Below are 20061 nucleotides of genomic sequence, written 5' to 3' on the forward strand. Positions count from 1 at the left end.
ATTAAAAATAACAAATTATTTATAATTAAACAAAAAAATTAAATATAGGATACCAAAAAAATATTAAAAAATAAAAGTTAAGTACAAATGTTGTTAAGTTAGAACAAAATAAATTACATTCATTTATTATGAGATTCCAAATTGAATTACATAGGAAATTTAAACCATTAACATTCTGTGTTTCCAAAAATCTCCTTGTAAACAACATTTGCTGTTTTATTTATAAGCTTTGATTCTTTGTCGAGTATCACTAACTTAATACCATCTCTAGTATTCACTCATGACAAAGTAACATAAAGCTGACCGTGAGAAAATACTGGATCTTTAAGATACAATCCAACTCTTGACAATGATTGACCTTGACTCTTGTTGATTGTCATGGCAAAACATACAGATATAGGAAACTGTCTTCTTTTTAATCTGAACGGAAGTTTCTTATCAGTTGGTGTAAGACTTACTCGACTAATTAGAGTGCGATATCCGATATTCGTTCCAGAGACAACTTTTGCTTCAATTACACGCCTACCGAGACTAACAACTTGAAGGCGCGTACCATTGCACAAACCCTTTTTGTGATTAATATTCCTTAATAGCATGATCGGAACACCAACTTTGAGGGCCAATCTATGATTAGGCATTTCTGACATCTTTAAACCATTTAACAAATCAGGAGAGTACAACTGTGGATCAAAATCCTCAGAAAGGTCTTCACATTCAGCTAAACTGTCGGAACTTAGATACTCTACTTCTTCACCAGGAAAGAGGTCTAACATACGTTCATTAATTTCTTGAACGACCTCATTCAAAGGTGCCAACAGTGCACGATCCTGAAAGTAAGTAAGTTCGTTGAATCTATCTAATATATTAGGATAGACAAACCTTATTAAATCACCCATCAGATCTACTGAGTTCAATATCAAAAGATCGTCGGGAATGTCATTAACCGCCTCTCCCGCATTTGGACCGCCAACGTTTCCTTGGCCTATGTCTAATAGCCAATCAGCAAACTCTGTAATATTTTGAATGTCTGAAGATCGACATCCAACTGTAAGCCTCATGTTCTTAGTTAGTTTAAGAACTTTACATTTTGACCAGATATAAGAAGAATTGATGCAAGCATTAACACATTCACTTATTGTACCGTTGGTTACAACAGGCAAAATTTGGCGAAAATCACCGCCAAAAACAACAACCTTACCTCCAAATACCGCTTCTGAAGTATTGGCAGAATCACCATTCATAACATCGTTTAAAGTCCTGTCCAAGGCTTCAAATGCATGCTTATGAATCATCGGTGCCTCATCCCAAATTATTAGGCTTGTCTTTTTCAATAATTCATATACGTCGGTATTTCCTTTAACCTAATTTGTGAAATAATAAAAAAACATACACAAATTAAGATATTTAAATGTAATTTGATATTAAAATAACAGATAAAGACATATATACTACAAAAATTATTAATATAAAATTAACATAAAGTGAGTGGTAATATTACCGGACAAATTGAATCTTCGGTCAAATTAATAGGTATTAAAAATCTCGAATGTGCGGTTCTTCCACCCTCCAAAAGCAAAGCAGCTATACCGCTTGAGGTAACATTCAACACAACTTCTCCCTGTGACCTTATCGATGCAGATAAAGTTTTCCATAAATAAGTTTTTCCAGTACCGCCGTAACCATAAACAAAATAAACTCCACCTTTTTTATCAATCAAAGAACTCATTATTTCATTATAAACACCTCGTTGTTCATCTGTTAACGAATCAAAGAGATTATTAAATTCGTTATTCATGGTCTCGGTATCATATGAGAGCTCTTCCACCATTAACGGATTAGTTGCTCTTGAAATTGTCTCCATATCTGGAAATGGCACTTGTTTATATCTTCTAAGACTGGAGTTGTTTGAAATTAGAAAATTTTCAATTTCCAAGAGTGCTAGGTTTTTTAACTATTATTCATTAAGAATCAAACCTGAAAAAAAATAATAAAGTAATATAATTAAATATTTATATTATTATACTGGATATTAGAAATTTGCAATAATTGAAATAATTATAAAAATGAGTAAATCATACCGAGGTTATTTTGATCTTTTTGTTGTTTGTATTGAATACCGTCAACTAATAGTTGCCAAATGCTTTCCCAAACAAAATGAGGTCTAGATAAACTACAAGTAATCAACATTGTAGCAAATAAATTTCTTAAATAATATCCAGTAGAGGTATGACTTGCTTCTTCAATGGCTTCTATGTATTCCTTATCATCATCTAAAAGACCTCTTTTGTAACATGCATCTCGAAAAGTTTCACACATAACTCCATCAACAATTCGAATGTCTTCAAAACATTCTGGGCCTCTAACCGTATTTAATAATATTCTTAGATAGTAAGCCTCGTCGAATGTGGGTAGAACAGCATGAACTCTACCTATTGCAAAACCATTCAGGCGAGGTTCCCATTTACGTAACTGTTTTTTCCAGACATACTTTGTTGGAAACTCTGCGTATGTGAGAGTTTTTGCACGGTCATGGTTCTTATTACACTCAAACCAGCCGGTAAACATCGAATAAGCATTAGTTGTCTTGTTTAAAATATCTTCAATATCTTCGTTAGCACCATATACTACATGTTGCTCACCGGGTAAATGAAAAGCAAGTCTCATAACAGACGGAATCCTATAATGCACATCAAATGAAAATATCCGCCATGTTGCCTCGCATGCAGAGACATATCTACAATCATAAAACGCTTTGATTTCATCTAAATTAGGATCCGGGTTATCAGCATTGTTATTTTGTACAAGAGAAATTGTTGCTCGGTCTGGACCCTTATTAATGTATTTGAACAAATACTTTATCGATCCATCTTGATTACACCACTCAACATTAATATGTGCTTGAAATTGTTTTAATAAAGTCTTATTGTATGGAACAACAGTTCTGTTATCCATCATTATATCTGACTTGAGAACATATTGCCCGTTATCTCTTCTTTTGTATACCGGAAAACCTTGCGAATCAACAGCTATCTCATCATTAAACATTTTCGGGAAACCTTTGGAGCATTTTTTGTTTACCATGCACGTGCAATTCGGATTTTGTCCGATTCCTTAATCGCTAAGAAGTGTGCAGACTTAGTCAACCGGTCAACGATCACCCAGATGGTATCGCATCCCGTCGGTGTCTTAGGTAAACCCGTGATAAAATCCATTGAGATGTGTTCCCATTTCCACATTGGGAGTTCCGGTTGTTGTAGTAGGCCAGATGGTTTCTGGTATTCTATTTTGACTCGGGCGCAAGTCAAGCATTTGCTCACGTAGGTGGCAATGTCGGCTTTCATGTTCGGCCACCAGTAAAGTGCCTTTAAATCATGGTACATTTTATCTGAGCCAGGGTGGATAGAATATCGGGACTTGTGAGCTTCGTCCATCACCAGAGTTCTCAACTCTCCGTACCGTGGAACCCAAATCCGGTTCTCAAAATATCGGACCCCGTCCGATCTGGTTTCAAGTTGCTTGTTCATGCCCCGCATGAGTTCCGATGGAAGATTATCATCTTTCAAAGCTTCAAGTTGCGCCTCGCGAATCTGGTCGGGTAAGTTTGCATGAATCGTGAGTTGCAATGCTCGCACTCGTCTGGGTTTATCTGTTTCTTTTCTACTGAGTGCGTTGGCCACTACATTGGCCTTGATAGGGTGGTACTTGATGGCACAATCGTAATCTTTAAGCAGCTCGACCCAACGACGCTGTCGCATGTTCAGCTCCTTCTGATCGTAGATATGTTGGAGACTCTTGTGGTCGGTGTAAATGGTAAACCTGGTACCGTACAAGTAATGCCTCCATATCTTAAGGGCGAACACCACAGCTCCAAGTTCCAAATCATGAGTCGTGTAGTTCTTCTCGTGAACCCGTAGTTGTCGAGAGGCATAAGCTATAACCTTCTCGAGTTGCATCAGCACACAACCGAGACCTTGTATAGATGCGTCACAGTGTACCTCAAAATTTTCCGTTCCCTCGGGGAGGGCTAGAATAGGGGCGCTACAGAGTTTGGTTTTCAACAGTTGAAAAGCGGATTCTTGCGCGTCACCCCAATTATACTTAGTGCCTTTGTGAGTCAAAGCGGTGAGGGGTTGAGCAATCTTTGAAAATCCCTCGATGAAACGCCGGTAGTAGCCGGCTAGTCCTAGGAATTGCCGCACCTCAGTCGGAGTCTTAGGTGCTTCCCAGTTTTTGATGGCCTCTACCTTACCGGGATAGACATGGATACCATTCTCGTTGATCACATGTCCTAAAAAGTGAACTTCGCGAAGCCAAAACTCACATTTCGAGAGTTTAGCATACAGTTGTTCCTTCTTCAACAATTCCAGAATTACCCTTAAGTGTTCTTCATGGTCAGCTTCGTTCTTGGAGTAGATAAGAATATCATCAATGAAAACAATCACAAACTTGTCGAGGTACGCCTTGCATACTCGATTCATGAGATCCATAAATACGGCTGGTGCGTTGGTTAGTCCAAAAGACATAACCGAAAACTCGTAGTGACCATACCGTGTTCTGAAAGCCGTCTTTGAAATATCCTCTTCGCGCACTCTTAGCTGATGGTAACCGGATCGCAGATCGATCTTCGAGTAGTAACTCAATCCTTGGAGCTGGTCAAACAGATCATCAATTCGGGGTAAAGGATAACGGTTCTTGACCGTCACCTTGTTCAACTCCCGGTAGTCGATACACATGCGGAAAGTCCCGTCCTTCTTTCGGACAAATAAGACAGGGGCTCCCCATGGCGATGAGCTAGGTCGGATAAAACCCTTATCCAACAAATCTTGCAACTGAGTGGACAACTCCTGAAGTTCCGCCGGTGCGAGCCGATATGGGGCTCGTGCTCTGGGTGCTGCACCGGGTGTCAACTCGATTTGGAATTCGACTTGACGAATAGGAGGGAGTCCAGGCAGATCCTCCGGGAAGACTTCCGGAAAATCTCGCACAACTGGTATATCTTCAATTCGCTTCTCCTCCGCGGGTTTCTCAACAATCTGCGCCAAAATTGCCGGATGACCCTTTCGTAGGTACTTCTGCGCCTTCATAAGGGTAATGACGCTGGTGGTCATGCCGCTTCTCTCACCTCTGACCGAAATGATCTCGTCGGAAGGGGTAGTAATGTGAAATATCTTGTCGTGACATATAATCTCCGCTCGGTTCTCGGATAACCAGTCCATGCCGACAACGACATCGAAACTACTAAGCGTAAAAGGAATAAGGTCGGTATAAAAAATATGACCTGACAGTTTTAACTTACATCCCGCAAGTACATGAGTCGTTACTATAGTCTTACCGTCAGCTAATTCAACAGGAAACTTAGCATCTAACGGAGTTGGAGTTAAGTCTAAGAGTTGGCTAAAGGCTTTCGACACAAAACTCCTATCAGCTCCAGTGTCAAACAATACAGAAGCAAAACAATCGTTCACAGGGAACTTACCAGTCACCACTTGCGGATCATTGCGGGCTTGACCCGACCCAATTACAAAAGCTTTTCCCTTGCCATTGCTTCCACCACTACTGCCACTTCCATTACCTCCGTTGTTGTCGTTCTGTTTCAGCTTGGGACAATCTTTCCTGAAATGACCTTCCTGCCCACATTCGAAACATCCCTTCGTCGTCAAAGGTGGTTTAGGAGCACCCTTTTCCGCAAGGTCTCCTCTACATTCCTTCGCCTGGTGACCCATCTTTCCGCATCTCTGACACTTGACACGGTCACACGGGCCAACATGATGATAGTTGCACCTATTGCACTTCGGATATTTCCCAGCATATCCGCTCGAACCCTGCCCGCTACCGTTGTTATTGTTGTTGTGACTTTGATTGTTAAAGCTCCGAGTGAATTCGGGCTTACGGTAGTGTTGTTGCGGTGGGAGGTTCGAGGACGAGGATCTGGTGTTGTCAAACTTCCTCTTTCCGCTGCTCGGGTTGCTGTTGCTGTGGTTGTCATTACTCTGGTTGTCACAGGCTTTAGCGGTTGAACCCCTAGGTGGTAACGCACCTTGGGTCATAGCCTGATCCGTCATTTTGTGAGCTAAACGGATCGCTTGTTGAATCGTGGCTGGTCTGGAAGATGTCACCATGCCCTGAATCTGCGATGCTAACCCATCGATATACATCTCAATCCTCTTACTCGGCAGATCCACCATCCGCGGACACATCACAGCCAACTCGTGAGAACGGGTAGTGTAGGCTTCAATTTCTGAGCCCACCATCTTCAGTGACCAAAATTCTGACTCTAACTTCGAAATCTCCTCTCTCGGACAGTACTCCTCTCGCATCATGTTTTTGAACTCCTCCCAGTTCATCGCGTTAGCCAGTTCCAATCCAAGGATCTGCACGTTCGAATTCCACCAAGTGAGGGCAGAATCCTCAAGTGTTCCAGCAGCGAATTTAACCCTACTGGCAGGGGGACAATTGCACATCTCAAATGCCGACTCGGCCTTCTCAGCCCAACGCAGGAAGCCTATAGCTCCCTCAGTGCCCTTAAACGTACTGGGCTTGCAGTCAAGGTAGTTCTTGAAGGTACACGTTCCACTTGGACCTCCAGCTTGGTTCTGAACATGTGCGGCTAGAGCGGCCGCCGCATGGTCGTTCAGCAGAGTTTGGAGTTCAGCTGCAGTCAAGTTGATGTTACCACGTCCGTGTCCAGCGTTTCTTCCAGCCATTTCCTAGAATCACAGTATAAAATGTTAAACATGAATTTTTCTTTCATATACAACACACCATACATGTAATAAAAAGATAGGTAAGAAAGAAATAAGAAACAACATCCCATCACAACCATATATTAATCTAAATAAAAATTCATGATTAAAACCATTGTATTCGCTACAAAGTATTTCCAATCAATCCTTAAAATCATAGAAAATAATAGTTCGGATGGAGACAACCCCTCCATCTAAGTGTTATCATCACTAGATGTCATCGTCTGAGGAAACCTCTGAGTGTGCCTCCTCCTCAGCCGGTTCTTCCTCCGGTTCTTCTTCGGGTTCCTCCTCGGGATCTTCCTCGGGATCTTCTTCAGGTTCCTCTTCGGGATCTTCTTCAGGTTCGGCCTCAGGCTCCACCTCAGGCTCGGCCTCAGGCTCGGCTGCGTTCTGAGCAAGTTGCATTTGTAAGACATCGCAACGCTCTAGAGCTATCTCGGTTCGGGTCCTTGCTACTTGGCGTTGCTCTTGCAAGTCTATCATCTCGGCTTGCATCTTCCTCATAATCTTCATCTGTTGATCACTAGCCTCCTGCATTTCCTTCATTGCCGCTGCCATGCGGGCAATCTCCTCCTTGGTCTCGGTTCCATCTTTTAACAGTCTGGAAACGTTCGCTCTCGTATAGCACATGTAACCCACATCACGCTCCAAACATGAAACAACAGCTGCGAGAACTCGCTCTACAGGTTCGGTTATGGGTGGTAGGGTGTTGGGATAAGCAGGGTGGTTCGGGTGAAGTAACGGGGGAACTTGCTCGCGATAGACCATACGTCTAATCATGTTAGGGTACCAATCCCAGCTAACGTCGTTTTCGTATATGCCTCCGGATAGGCGGTACCTCTTCGGTGCGGGAGCTTCGAGTTCCGGGACTACTCGGGGTGGCGATACGGTAGGTAACTGCGGTTCCTTCCCGTGAGCATGAGTCATCGGATCAGATGGTGATGAGGATGGCGGCGTCGACATTCCTACAGGTAAGCCGTGTATGCGCGCGCGTATGAGTGAAAGAGGTAAAGAGATAAGATAACAAAGACTACACAAATCTATGCAGTGCGTATCATTATAACTAATGGGTCGTCGCGGTTATAGTCTAGTATGCATGCAGCTTCTAGTTCGCTATAACCAATGGCTCTGATACCAATCTGTCACACCCTCAAAATCCACTAACGGAGTTTTACCGTAAGAGGGTGTGAACTAACAGATTCGGAATCATTAGTTATAATCAAACCATAAAACAAAGTTTCAAAACCATGAAAACGTTTACGAGAAATTAAATGCGGAAGCGTAAAAACCTTTAACCAAAAGTTGCGTCACGCAGGACGACTTAAAACCAATGATAACTGTTAAAAATAAGTTTGCATAACAAAAGCGTTTTCAAGCAATGCATGTTCCTAAACCGCGCGCCCGCCTCGGCTACCTGAGAATAACATACTAAAAGTTTATATAAAAATAAATGTTTAGCGTTTGCGTTCAGCGTTTTGCGTTAAGCGTTGTGCATTACAGCGTTTTGCGTTACAGCGTTTTGCGTTACCAGATAGTGTTATGTCAATTATATATCTATAGGTAACTAGCCTATAAAACAAGTATCACTAAGTGTTCGACACCGAAGCTGACTGTTTATCAATTTGCCTTGCCACCAGGTCGTCCAGACCATGGTATGTGTTTAGCCAAGATTACACCTGCTCGACAACCAGTCGAGTTTAGCGTTGGGTGGGGTTTGTCAAACCCAGTAGTACTACTCAACAGTGACTCGCTATTATCTAAATATTAACCGGTTCGATGTTATGAAGGACTTTAGTTTACGCGTTTGCCACTTAGTCTTTACAAGTGATATATAATCTATATTAACAAAATCTTAAATGCGTTGCGGAGTATGTTATCTCCCCCAAGAGAAAAGCGTTTAAAGAGTTTAAAAGGGGAAAGTGAAACTCACTGTTTGCGAAGAAATTCCCAAATTAAATCACCAAGATGCGCGTCACAGAAAAACTCTCTCTAGCGTTCTAAAACAACAAAGAGATTTTTCTAAGTGTCGGAATATTATCGAGTCTCTAGACCCGGCACATAATACCTATGCACATAACATGTTTCGTGTTTCGTTTGTGAATCGTGTGTGACTTTAACAAGTGTATTTGTGACACATTACATGTGTAAGCAATCATATACGTGTCATGTATTCATAAAGTACATCACTAGCAATTTCTCCCCGTAAGGGCATTTTGGTCAAATCATGACAATTAACTAGCCATTAATCCCCATAAGGGCAATTTGGTCAAATTATGACAACCAATTAGCAATTATTCCCCGCAAGGGTAATTTGGTCAAAACATAACAATTATATAGCAAGTATCATGTTTCATGCGTTTTCACAAAACTCAGCAGCTAGTTTCACCGAGACAGAAATTCTACTTGAAAGATTGTACTATTCCACCGATCATAGCATCTCAATTAATTTACCAAAAATCATCACAAAAGTATATATGTCTTAGGTTTCCAGAACATATTTTATTATATTTTTATTCCACATAGTTTTCTCACAATCATCAAATCATTACGGCAAACTTATAACAATCAATTCATGCTCAACAGAATATTATTTGAAATTCCCGTTAAACAAAAAATCCAATAAATGCAAGACCACTTGGGTTAGGTTCCTAACTCAATAAGTCAACTTCCAGAAGTGGAACCAACCCAATTGGTCTCGTAGTTCATGAGATATAATATTTACAAAACAACCTAACAGCAGGTCTAACAGCTCAGCTTTGCACAACGTTTTTGTAAAATCATAAAAGTTAACCTTTACTTGTTCAAAATTACAAATTTATACTCTATAGAAACTAGACTCAACCTAGTTTACTGTAGTACCAATAATCTCAACCAATTTTCACATTTACACTTCGTTACAGTCACTTAAACATCAATAACACATTCTGTCCAGAAACTGTTTGCATCCAAACTCAACATATTAACTATCTATGGACTATCATGCATTCATATAACACTCTAGACTCCATAAACACCATCCATGCACATCAATTACACATTACATACATGATTAGGGTTCTTGTTTGAACTCAATTCAAAGACTCAACAATTAACGTATAACAATATCAATACTAGTTATCATATCATTATCAAATCATCATCCAATCAAACAAAATCATATGAACACATAACCATATAGAATAGGCAGCTAGGGTTTGTGATTAACCCAACAAACATCAAAATCAAGTATAAAGGATGCATAGGATAATCGATTATACCTTCCTAGCACCTAATTCTTCAATCAAACACTTGATTTCTTGATTGTATGTGTGTGTGTAAGTCGACGGCAGCCAAGGGAGGGGGAAAGGGTTTCCGATCGGGACTTGTGTGTGGCGAGAATAATAATAAGTTAGGGTTTAGTTATTATTTATAAACATAATATGTTACACTCAAGTCCCTCCACTTTCAATTGTTGTTTTTCTAACTTAAATAACTAGTTTACCTCTTGAGTTAACGTTTATAACCATGTTATCACACAACACATAAGTCTAACACATAATTATCACATAATTACTGTTTTGACGTTTTTCGTTTATTCATCTCGTTTGCGTCAACTCGTTTGCGTTTCGGTGCAATTCCCGAAAGACTACACATGTAGTAAGTGTTAAGCGTCAATTAAACCCTAGTTTAAATGTAATGAAGTGTGCGTTATAGATTCAGTGATCTTAAGTTTGAATTGACGGAGTTGAGTTAACGGAGTTAACCTGAAATTGACGATTGTCACTACTTTATTACCATAAAAAATATTATAAAAATATACTATAATTTGTAATACAAAAAATAAAAGGAAATAGTTGTATCAGAATATTACAAAAGTTGGGAAACATAAACTCTTTTATTGTCAGTTGACAAACATTGTCTTAAATTTATTTTATACATAAATAATTTTATATAAATAAAATGTAACATTAATTACTTAAATAAAGTAAAATTTCACACAAGGGTTGATGAATATATGTTACAAATAATTATTAAATAACATTTTTATTAATTGTAACCTTTATTTTATTATTATAATTTTTTTTAAAAAAATATACTATACATTTGTAATACAAAAAATAAAACGAAACAGTTGTATCAGAAAATTACAAAAGTTGAAAAATAAAAAATAATTAGATAAAGTAGAATTTCACAAATAAAATGTAACATTAATTATTTAAATAAAATATAATTTCACAACAGAGTTTTTGTTTATAATATAGTTAACTGATAAGTTATATAATGCATATGAACTATATGATGGTATAGAAGTAATATAAAATATAATATAGTAGGATAAATACAAGAACTTATGTTGTTTTAGATTAAATGTATACAAGAAAAATATAAAACATGTTAATAAATTAATATGAACTTATGTTGTTTTCAAAGTCAGACATACATTGATAGCACATTAATTTAATAAAGTTAAAAAAAAAACTTAAATATGATCACTCAACCAAAGAAAAATAAATTGTTCATCTCAACCAACATTCAAAAACAATTGTTTAAAAAAAACAAAAGAGAAAAACCAAACATAAAATATCCAAATATCTCAAAAAAGCTTAACATAAGTGTAAACCGACATAAATGAAAATGTTCACTTAGATTCCTTCTCCAGTTTTGGAGTTAAAAGGGCTGCTCCTTCGGCTGATTGACTGGTGGTTCCCATATCTTCGATATTCTTAGACTTCAACTTAGTCGCCGACATGCTAGCATCATCGTCAACTTCAAAAACCTCCACCAGTTTTCTCTTAAGTTTATCGTCAGAAGACGTTGACGTTCCTTTTGTATCAGTTGCCAAATCTTGACCCTCAACATTTGAACTTGAAGTTTGATTATCTCCAAATTCAGAAACCTGTTATTAAAAAAGTAAGAGCGAATACATAATCATGTTACACATCTTTCTGTTAACTATATTTAAAAGTTTGAACTAATATATTACCAAAAATATCCATACCTTAACAGAAACAGAACCGGATGACTGGAATTCAGGAATAGATGCTCCCAACGTTAAAGAATTAGAATCTGATTGCTGATAAGACAAAAATGGAATATCAACATATGTCATTTGAAAAATTTAATAAATTTAAGTTAATAATAAAATAATTTCAGATAATTTTATTACCAACGAACATTTAGCTTTTTCTATAACTCTGTGATAATATTGGTGTCATCAGTAAGCTTGTTTATACCATAGTCCTCGACATTGTTTCTGAAGTTGAAAGCTGCCGCATCTACCTTAAAAGCGAATATCTTTTCTAAGAGACAATCCAATGCAGCAGGGAATCCACCATTTTCAACCTTATTCTGTAATAAAATTAGACGACAAAGAAACAAATATAATATTAATCATTTTTAAACTAACCATCTCATATATAGATGACTGTTACAATTTAAAAAGTATTTTAGTTGTAAGCAAACCTCATTTTGTGAATCAATTAATTCTTTAGCTGTTTTCTTAGTCAACATTTTAGCATCTCTATCAAAAAGAGTCACCGACACAACTCCAGTAGAATCCTGTACCCTTATTTTGATCTTGAACCTAGAACATTGTATAAATAGGTAGACTGAAAGAAAAACATATACTTTTACATTGCACTAATTAGACATTTGAATTTGAATTGAATAAATACCTAGGTGTAGGGATAACACCTAAAACATTGCATCTTACTGTTTTGCATTCATACTCCTTTCCACCTTCACCATTACTTTCCATGAGCTTACGGCTACAAGTATTACACCCAATGTAATACCATTCCGTATCTGGGCAGATTGCCTTAATTGTACCAAGGATAATGATACTTTTAGGCTGCATTATAGTACAACAGAACTTAATAAATATTCAATTAGGGTTGAAAGATAATTAGGATAAAATAAAAATTGTAATAATTAACTTACAGATATAATGGTACAAATTTCACCGATGTTAAAAAAATCTGTGGCTCTCAAAAACTCATCATCAACAGACGGCAACATCTTCACCGGAATCGGTTTACGAACAGAAACATCATTGGCAAGTAGCAGATCCACCAAACTACAAAATGCAATATTTAATTAAATTAGGAATAAATAATTTAATATGAAATTTAAAAACTAAAAACATAAATGAAAACAATATTGGTTTAATAATATACCTGTTTTTGTATTCTTCAATCTCAAATAAATAGTCGTTTATAAAGAAATGACTAACATTAGATCCAAAAGAATTCGACGCATAAACTTTCTCTAAAAAAAGGAAAATTATAAAACAATACATTAGTTTAAGTTAGTGACATGTTAAAACACAAGAAAGTTTTAAACAGTAGACATAATTACCTTTACCATCAGAACCGGTGTAATACTTAACCCTACCAAACTGCAGTATAATTATAGCATGACCTTCATCAAAATGTTCAATTACATATTTGGAGAGCTCAGACACATAATGATCCCATAGTGTGAGATACACACAGTTTCCACTGAAATTACAGAATCGATAAAAACAGTCATAAGTATAAGTTTATTAACCTAAATATGTAATCAAATGTTAGGTGTAATAGTAATACCGTAAATCACATATCTCCATTGTACGCTTGTTTTTGTCCTTGAAGTTTGAAGCATTGCTCTTGAACACATGAACCACGTGACCAATAATATCTAACACAAAGAAAAATAAATAAATAATTTATTAACAAATTTAATGGAAATCTAAGACTAAAATTATAAATCTATTTATTTGCATGTTAAAAATTTATTTTATACCAACTGTAGATTTCAAAGAAATATCTTTATTGATTAGTGATTCAAAAGAAATCATCTTAAACCCAAACAGACGACCATCAAACTCCTGACATGAATTCACATGTGTGTTTGGTCCCAACACCAATTTGTTGGGACAGTCAATCACACGGTAATTAGATCCATTTAAACCAACGCTCGGATTAACTATAGTAAGAGTTGAGTTTTCCTTGAGGAATCTTTTGAATCTAAAGATATCCTGTTTGTAAACTGTTGCTTGGATATCAATTGCTAGGAGTATGTTTTACATGTGGAGAAAACGGGTCACTTTAAGACTGAATGCCCGAAAAGAAAAGCTAATCAAGATTAATGAATGACAAGATCATATCTAGTAACTCCGGAATATAATAAAGTAACTCGTTATATATATGGGTTACCAAGAGAAATAAGAGACATGGTACGATCCCATCTGCCAGAAACAGTTGAATCGGCTATGGAATTGGCCGGATATATAATCAACAGTATGATAAGGAATCAAGAAGAAGAAAAGGAAAGAGACAAAGAAGCCAAGAAACCAAAAAGTTCCGAGAAGTTAGAGAAAGAAGAAAGTACTCCCAAGTCAGCTTGTAAGACTTGTGGAAAGAAACATACTGGGAAGTGTCGACTAGAAAATTCAAACAATTTTGCATACTGCAAGAGAGCAGGACACACAATAGATGAATGTCGTAAAAAGCTAAGAGTATGTTTTACATGTGGAGAAACGGGTCACTTTAAGACTGAATGCCCGAAAAGAAAAGCTAATAAAGATTAATGAATGACAAGATCATATCAAAGAAATGTCAAGATAGATTAGCTAACTTTTGTATATCAATTATAACTCGTTATTAAACGAGAAGTTTTGTAATCAAAGAAGGGTATTTAATTCCCTAACTTATAAATGAATATTAGCATATAGATCATGTTAATACACAAGAATGTTTATATTCGTTACCTCTAAAGAACAATCAAGAGGTTCAAATATTAAGTTCATCCGAAACTTAGAACAAGGAAGACGTTGAGAAAATTTATCATCTAGGAGGATGATATACCAAACGTTAGAAAATATGCAAGGACATTATAGTATCAAAAAAAATTCGTTCAAAGAAATACAACTGCTGGAATATTATTACCTACCTAGAAAGGTTGATCAAAAAGTTAAAGAAAAAGAGTTCGAAGATATTCAAGAAATACAATTGCTAAGTATAGCAAATGAAATTAAGCCAAAATACAAGAGTACTGCTGGAATATAAGAACATCATTGATCAAGATAGAATGGATTCGATAGACTGAATCTAAACAACAACTTAGTGGAATAGATTCAATAGGACGAATCAAAACAACAATGTAGTTAACGTCAGTAAATGTTTAGAATACAAAATGGTAAGGTAAATAGTTAAACACAACTGATCAATGTGTTTAGCAATTTATATTTACTAATGATATTCTGAATTATTGACTGATTACATCATTCAAAGATGTAAGTTAGCAACAAGATAAAGACCCTAGTCATTCCGCATACAGATTGCAACAACAAGAACCCGATTAGATAGAATCTAATCAACAATAGAAAAGTAAGAACCATTCACTTTTAAACCAACAAATCTCGAGGACGAGATTCATTCCAAGGTGGGGAGGATGTAACATCCCCAAAATTTTTGATCCAAATTTGACAACTTAGGAAAGTTGAGGGATAAAAATTAATACCAAGTCAAATCATGAGAAAATATTAAATAAGGAAATGTAAGAAAAATAAGGAAATAAAAATATTTCCTAAGTTAAAGTTTACTTATATGAAAAGAAATTCCATCCCACATTGGAAGTGGTAAAAAAATGAAAGCTCTTTATAAGAGAAAGAATTTCCATAGTTATATCCTTTTATGAATATCATGCACCAAGTGGTCCTAGCGGAGGGTGCGTAGCATCCGACGCGCACAGCGCACAGGCTCGTGCGAGGATGAGGACGATGGCGACGGCGACGGCGAAGGGCGTTGGGCGCAATGTGGCGCTTTGATGGCGCATTTTGCACTTCGCATGCTCGCATCGCCGCGAGCCGCTTTGAGAGCCGCCTTAGTAAAAAATAACATTCATGAACCCATCGCGCTACGCGATGAGTCCAAGAAGACAGCCATCGCGTATCGCGATGGGCAATGATGACGCATCAACACGTGTCACACTCTGGTAACACGTGTCAGCATGACAAGACACGTGGCAGAACGTGTCATACCACGTGGCGACACGTGGCAGACGTGTCAGGCCACGTGGCGACACGTGGCAACGCCTGATGTTGGTGCATAAATGTCAGTAGTTCATATGTCTAGTGTCTGTAATCGAGTCTGTAATATTGTTTATGTATTTGTTTGTTTGAAGCGAAGTTGTTGACAAGTTCGCTTAGGCGAACTTGTTAACCGAGCGAAGTTGTTGACAAGTTCGCTTAGGCGAACTTGTTAACCAAGCGAAGTTATGGACAACTTCGCCTGAGGCGAAGTTGTCGTGTATTTATATAGGTTACGGATTATCGTTTGGGTTGTTGGTTTTAAAGTTAGTTCAGCAGTTAGAGTTCGTGTGAGTCAAGTGACGTGAGGTCGAGAGTCTGTAACTGTGATTATATCACGTGTTGAGTTATTAATATAACGTGTGTTTGTTCGTATCGTATTCGTGTGTTCGTGTGTTTGTGTTCTACGTCCGTAACGATCTACACAGGGATTCCGCACCTGTGTATATCAGGATATCTCGTGTGATCCGTCCAGGGAACCTACAATTGGTATCAGAGCATTTGCTCGATTGTGTGGTTCGGGATATTCACGCGGGTGTAGAATTCGTCCCATTTCGACTATTCACGAGACGAGTTTTTGGTGTTTTTGCTCATTCTAGCCTCCTACCAGTGTGTTCAAGCCTTTAAACCGTCAAAAACCTCGTTAAAATCCGATTTTCAGATCTGCAGAAAGTTTGAGTTCGTCAGGCGAAGTTGCTGTTCATCAGGCGAAGTTGCCGTCAGGATACGTAGGGTTTCGGCGAAGATATAAGGAGAAGCGAAGTTATTTACAACTTCGCCTACCTTCTCAACTTCGCCTAACTCAGCGAAGTTCTCGTTAAGTTCGCCTAGCTCAGCGAATTTTTCTTCAAGTTCGCCTACTTTCTAAGTTCGCTTACCCTAAGCGAAGTTATTCTCAACTTAGCCCAGTCACGCAAATTTAAGAAAGATCCTGCGAAGTTATTACTTAAGCGAAGTTATCCTTAACTTCGCCTACAGTACTGTTCAGAGGAAAATTTTTTTTTAACTTCGCGTACTCAGAATTTTTCGGGTTTCCTAGTCTTCAAGAAGGATGTCGTCGATCAACATTTCGGAGCTTGTAAAGATGGAAGTTGAAGCGGGGTCAGCTACAAAGGCCCCAAGGTTGCTGAAGGGAACCGACTTTGTCGCATGGAAGGATCGGTTCATACAATACGTTAAGTACCAGGATGCGAAAATGTGGGTATGCATCCAAGATGGATATATTCCACCAGTCATGGAGTATGAGGGTCGAGACCAAATCAAGAAATACAGTAAAATGGAAGAGGAGGAGAAAAAGATGCATGAAGCCGAAAGCAAGGCTCATGCTGCAATCACAATGGCTCTTCCACAGGAGATCCTCCATATGTTCAGAAAGTATACATCAGCTAGAGAGCTTTGGGAAGCTCTTGAGAACAGATTTGAAGGGAATGTAGGTATTCGGGCGTCAAAGATAAAGTTGCTCAAAACTCAATTTTCAGTCTTTAAGTACTTGAAGAACGAATCTCTTGATGATATTATCACTCGATATTATCATCTAATGAATGAATTGAGTAACTACTCCATTTCCTACCGAGAAGAAGAGATTGTGGAAAAGCTTCTCGATGCCCTCCCACCAAAATGGGAGATGTATACTGTGCTGATGAGGGAAGACAAGGACTTCCCTACTTATGATCTTGAAACCACTGTCAACAAGCTCAGAACTTTTGAGCTTAATATGGTATGAAAAGAAACATCTATGGATCAGGTTCAAGATCCAGGCATGTACAGTGCTAAAGTAAACTCAAATTCAAGTTCAAAGACTGATTCTGCCGCCTACTACTCGAAGGGCGAGTCTTGTGACAAGTCTTCACAGGAGGGGCATGTGTCAGTAAACTCAAATGGGGATGTTTGCTTTGTAGCCGGTGGATCAAGTGGTACTCAACAGACAGCAAGCAAGATTAGTGGATCTTCAAGTTCCTCAAGCAATAATTACTCTAAGATGCCAATGAGCGTCAAATCTGCTGAAGAGCAGTTTGGCCTCTATGCTTCGTTTATTGCTTCATATGAAAACTATATTCAAGGAAAGGTGGTTGATCCAGCGATGCTGGATGAAGACTATGACCAGATCGATGCTGATGATCTGGAGGAAATGGATTTACAATGGCAGATGGCCATGATAGTGAGGAGAGTGAAGAAGTTTATGAGAAAGACGGGGAGAAAGTTTGTTGGTGGCAGGCCAGGGTTCGACAAGTCTAAGGTGAGGTGCTATAACTGTCAACAAAACGGGCACTTTGCCAAAGAGTGCAGAAACGAGCGAGTTGAACGTGGTCTAGGCCGGTCTGCACAGCACACTGGGAGTAGTAAAGAAGTCAATGCCATGATGTCCAGAGAAGCAGGTGAATACAACTGGAACCTGCATTCGAATGAAACTAGTGACAATGGAACGGAGTTCAAGAATTTTGAGATGGAGATCTTCTGTCTTCAGAAAGGAATTGAACACCAATACAGCGCTCCGTATACTCCGCAACAGAATGGAGTGGCTGAAAGGAAGAACCGAACTTTAATTGAAGGAGCCAGAACTATGCTGGCAGATTCGAAGCTTCCTGTGATGTTCTGGGCTGAAGCAGTTGCTACAGCCTGCTATGTTCTGAATAGAGTGTTAACTGTTAAGAGACTTAGTAAAACGTGTTACGAGCTTATGCATGGAAGGAAGCCCAACTTGAGTGGTCTTGAACCATTCGGGTCCCCTTGTTCGATCTTGAAGACAAATTCTAAATTTGGCGAAGTAGCCGATGAAGGAATCTTAGTCGGTTATGTTGTTGGTACTCCCAACAGACGTGTCTTCAATACTTCGACCTGCAAGGTGGAGGTGGTGTGTAACACCGACATCACAAGTTACCAACTGCCAAAACCAAGCAATGGACCTGCTGAGCTGTTCGACTATGTTAAGCTTTTTAAGTCTTTTAACATACCAGATTTGGAAATTTCTGAAGAAGAAGAAAGAGTTGCGACGAAGATAATACTTGATGAGGAAGAAAATCTATTGCAAAGACAGCTGATTGATAAATGTCAACCTTCCTCATCAAACTCTGCTGGTACCCCCTGCTGCCTCGACTGAAGAAGAATTTATCAATCCTTTTCACTCTCAGCATGAAACAACCATTGACGAGATCTCTTCTAATTTGGAAGATAATTTGCATGTCGGTTCTGTTCCGACCACGAGAATTCATAAAGATCACCCTTTGGATAATGTGATTGGTGATGTGTCCTCAGGTGTACAAACGAGAAGTAGCTTGAATGAACACACCTGTGTTTATACAAGCATTAAGGAGACAGGAATAATCAATGAATGCCTGTACACCTGCTTTATAAGCCAGATTGAACCGAAGAATTATCAAATGGCTTTAAAGGACAGCTCGTGGGTCGAGGCCATGCAAGAAGAGTTGGCTCAATTCGAGAAGATGGAAGTTTGGACTTTGGTTGAAAAACCAAAGAATGTGCATGCGATAGGTACAAAATGGGTGTTTAAGTGCAAGAGAGATGATAAGGGGATTATTATAAGAAACAAGGCGAGGCTAGTCGTTAAAGGTTTTAATCAACAAGAGGGGATTGATTATAACGAAGTGTTCGCTCCTGTCGCCAGGTTGGAAGCCATAAGATTGTTTTTAGCGTTTGCTGCTTATGAAAAGATGAAGGTGTTTCAGCTAGATGTGAAGAGTGCGTTTTTGAATGGGAAAGTTGATGAGGTTGTGTATGTTGAGCAACCTCCGGGTTTTCCTGACCCAGACTTTCCAGATCACGTGTACAGGTTGAGCAAGGCGTTGTATGGATTACATCAGGCACCTCGTGCCTGGTATTCAACTTTATCGGATTACTTGCTCGAGAATGGTTTTGAAAGAGGGAAAATTGATAGCACGTTGTTCTTCAAAAAAGATGGAAGCGACTTCCTGCTGGTACAAGTCTACGTGGATGACATTATATTTGCTGCGTCAAAAGTCTCCATGTGTCAGGAGTTTGAAGCCGTCATGAAGAAAAGGTTTGAAATGAGTGCTATGGGTGAACTAACTTTCTTTCTAGGATTGCAGGTTGATCAGAAGAAGGACGGGATGTTCATTCATCAGACGAAGTATGTTCATGATGTGCTCAAGCGCTTCAAGATGGAGGACAGTTCTCCATATGATACTCCAATCTGCGTCAATCACAAATTGGGTGCTGAAGTAGACGGTGATGCAGATGTGGACCCAACTCAATATCGGGCAATAATAGGTTCTTTAATGTACTTAACTG

At 38.5% G+C, this 20061-nt stretch overlaps 3 protein-coding genes across 3 annotated transcripts in view; 1 reads left to right on the forward strand and 2 right to left on the reverse strand.

The window, feature by feature from the left end:
- Positions 1–278: 278 nt before the first annotated feature.
- Positions 279–1861, reverse strand: LOC143553224 (uncharacterized). The gene is made up of 2 exons (XM_077043258.1): positions 1499–1861; positions 279–1361 (listed from the first exon to the last, which is right to left on the reverse strand). Exons 1-2 carry the CDS (start codon positions 1859–1861, stop codon positions 279–281), a joined length of 1446 nt encoding a protein of 481 aa, XP_076899373.1.
- A 93-nt stretch (positions 1862–1954) lies between these two features.
- On the reverse strand, positions 1955–3045 carry LOC143553225 (uncharacterized). The gene is made up of 2 exons (XM_077043259.1): positions 2079–3045; positions 1955–1974 (listed from the first exon to the last, which is right to left on the reverse strand). The coding sequence occupies exons 1-2, from the start codon at positions 3043–3045 to the stop codon at positions 1955–1957; spliced, it is 987 nt and encodes a 328-aa protein (XP_076899374.1).
- Positions 3046–13938: 10893 nt separating this feature from the next.
- Positions 13939–20061, forward strand: part of LOC143553226 (uncharacterized) — a 30591-nt gene continuing 24468 nt past the window's right edge. The window contains exon 1 of the mRNA XM_077043260.1: positions 13939–14223. Within this exon, the coding sequence (XP_076899375.1) occupies positions 13939–14223 (285 nt within the window). The remainder of the gene's footprint in view (positions 14224–20061) is intronic.

This window comes from Bidens hawaiensis, unplaced genomic scaffold, assembly GCF_021521415.1.
Source record: "Bidens hawaiensis isolate Kalapana, Puna unplaced genomic scaffold, B.hawaiensis_p1.1 tig00017158_1, whole genome shotgun sequence".
Lineage (NCBI taxonomy): Eukaryota > Viridiplantae > Streptophyta > Magnoliopsida > Asterales > Asteraceae > Bidens > Bidens hawaiensis.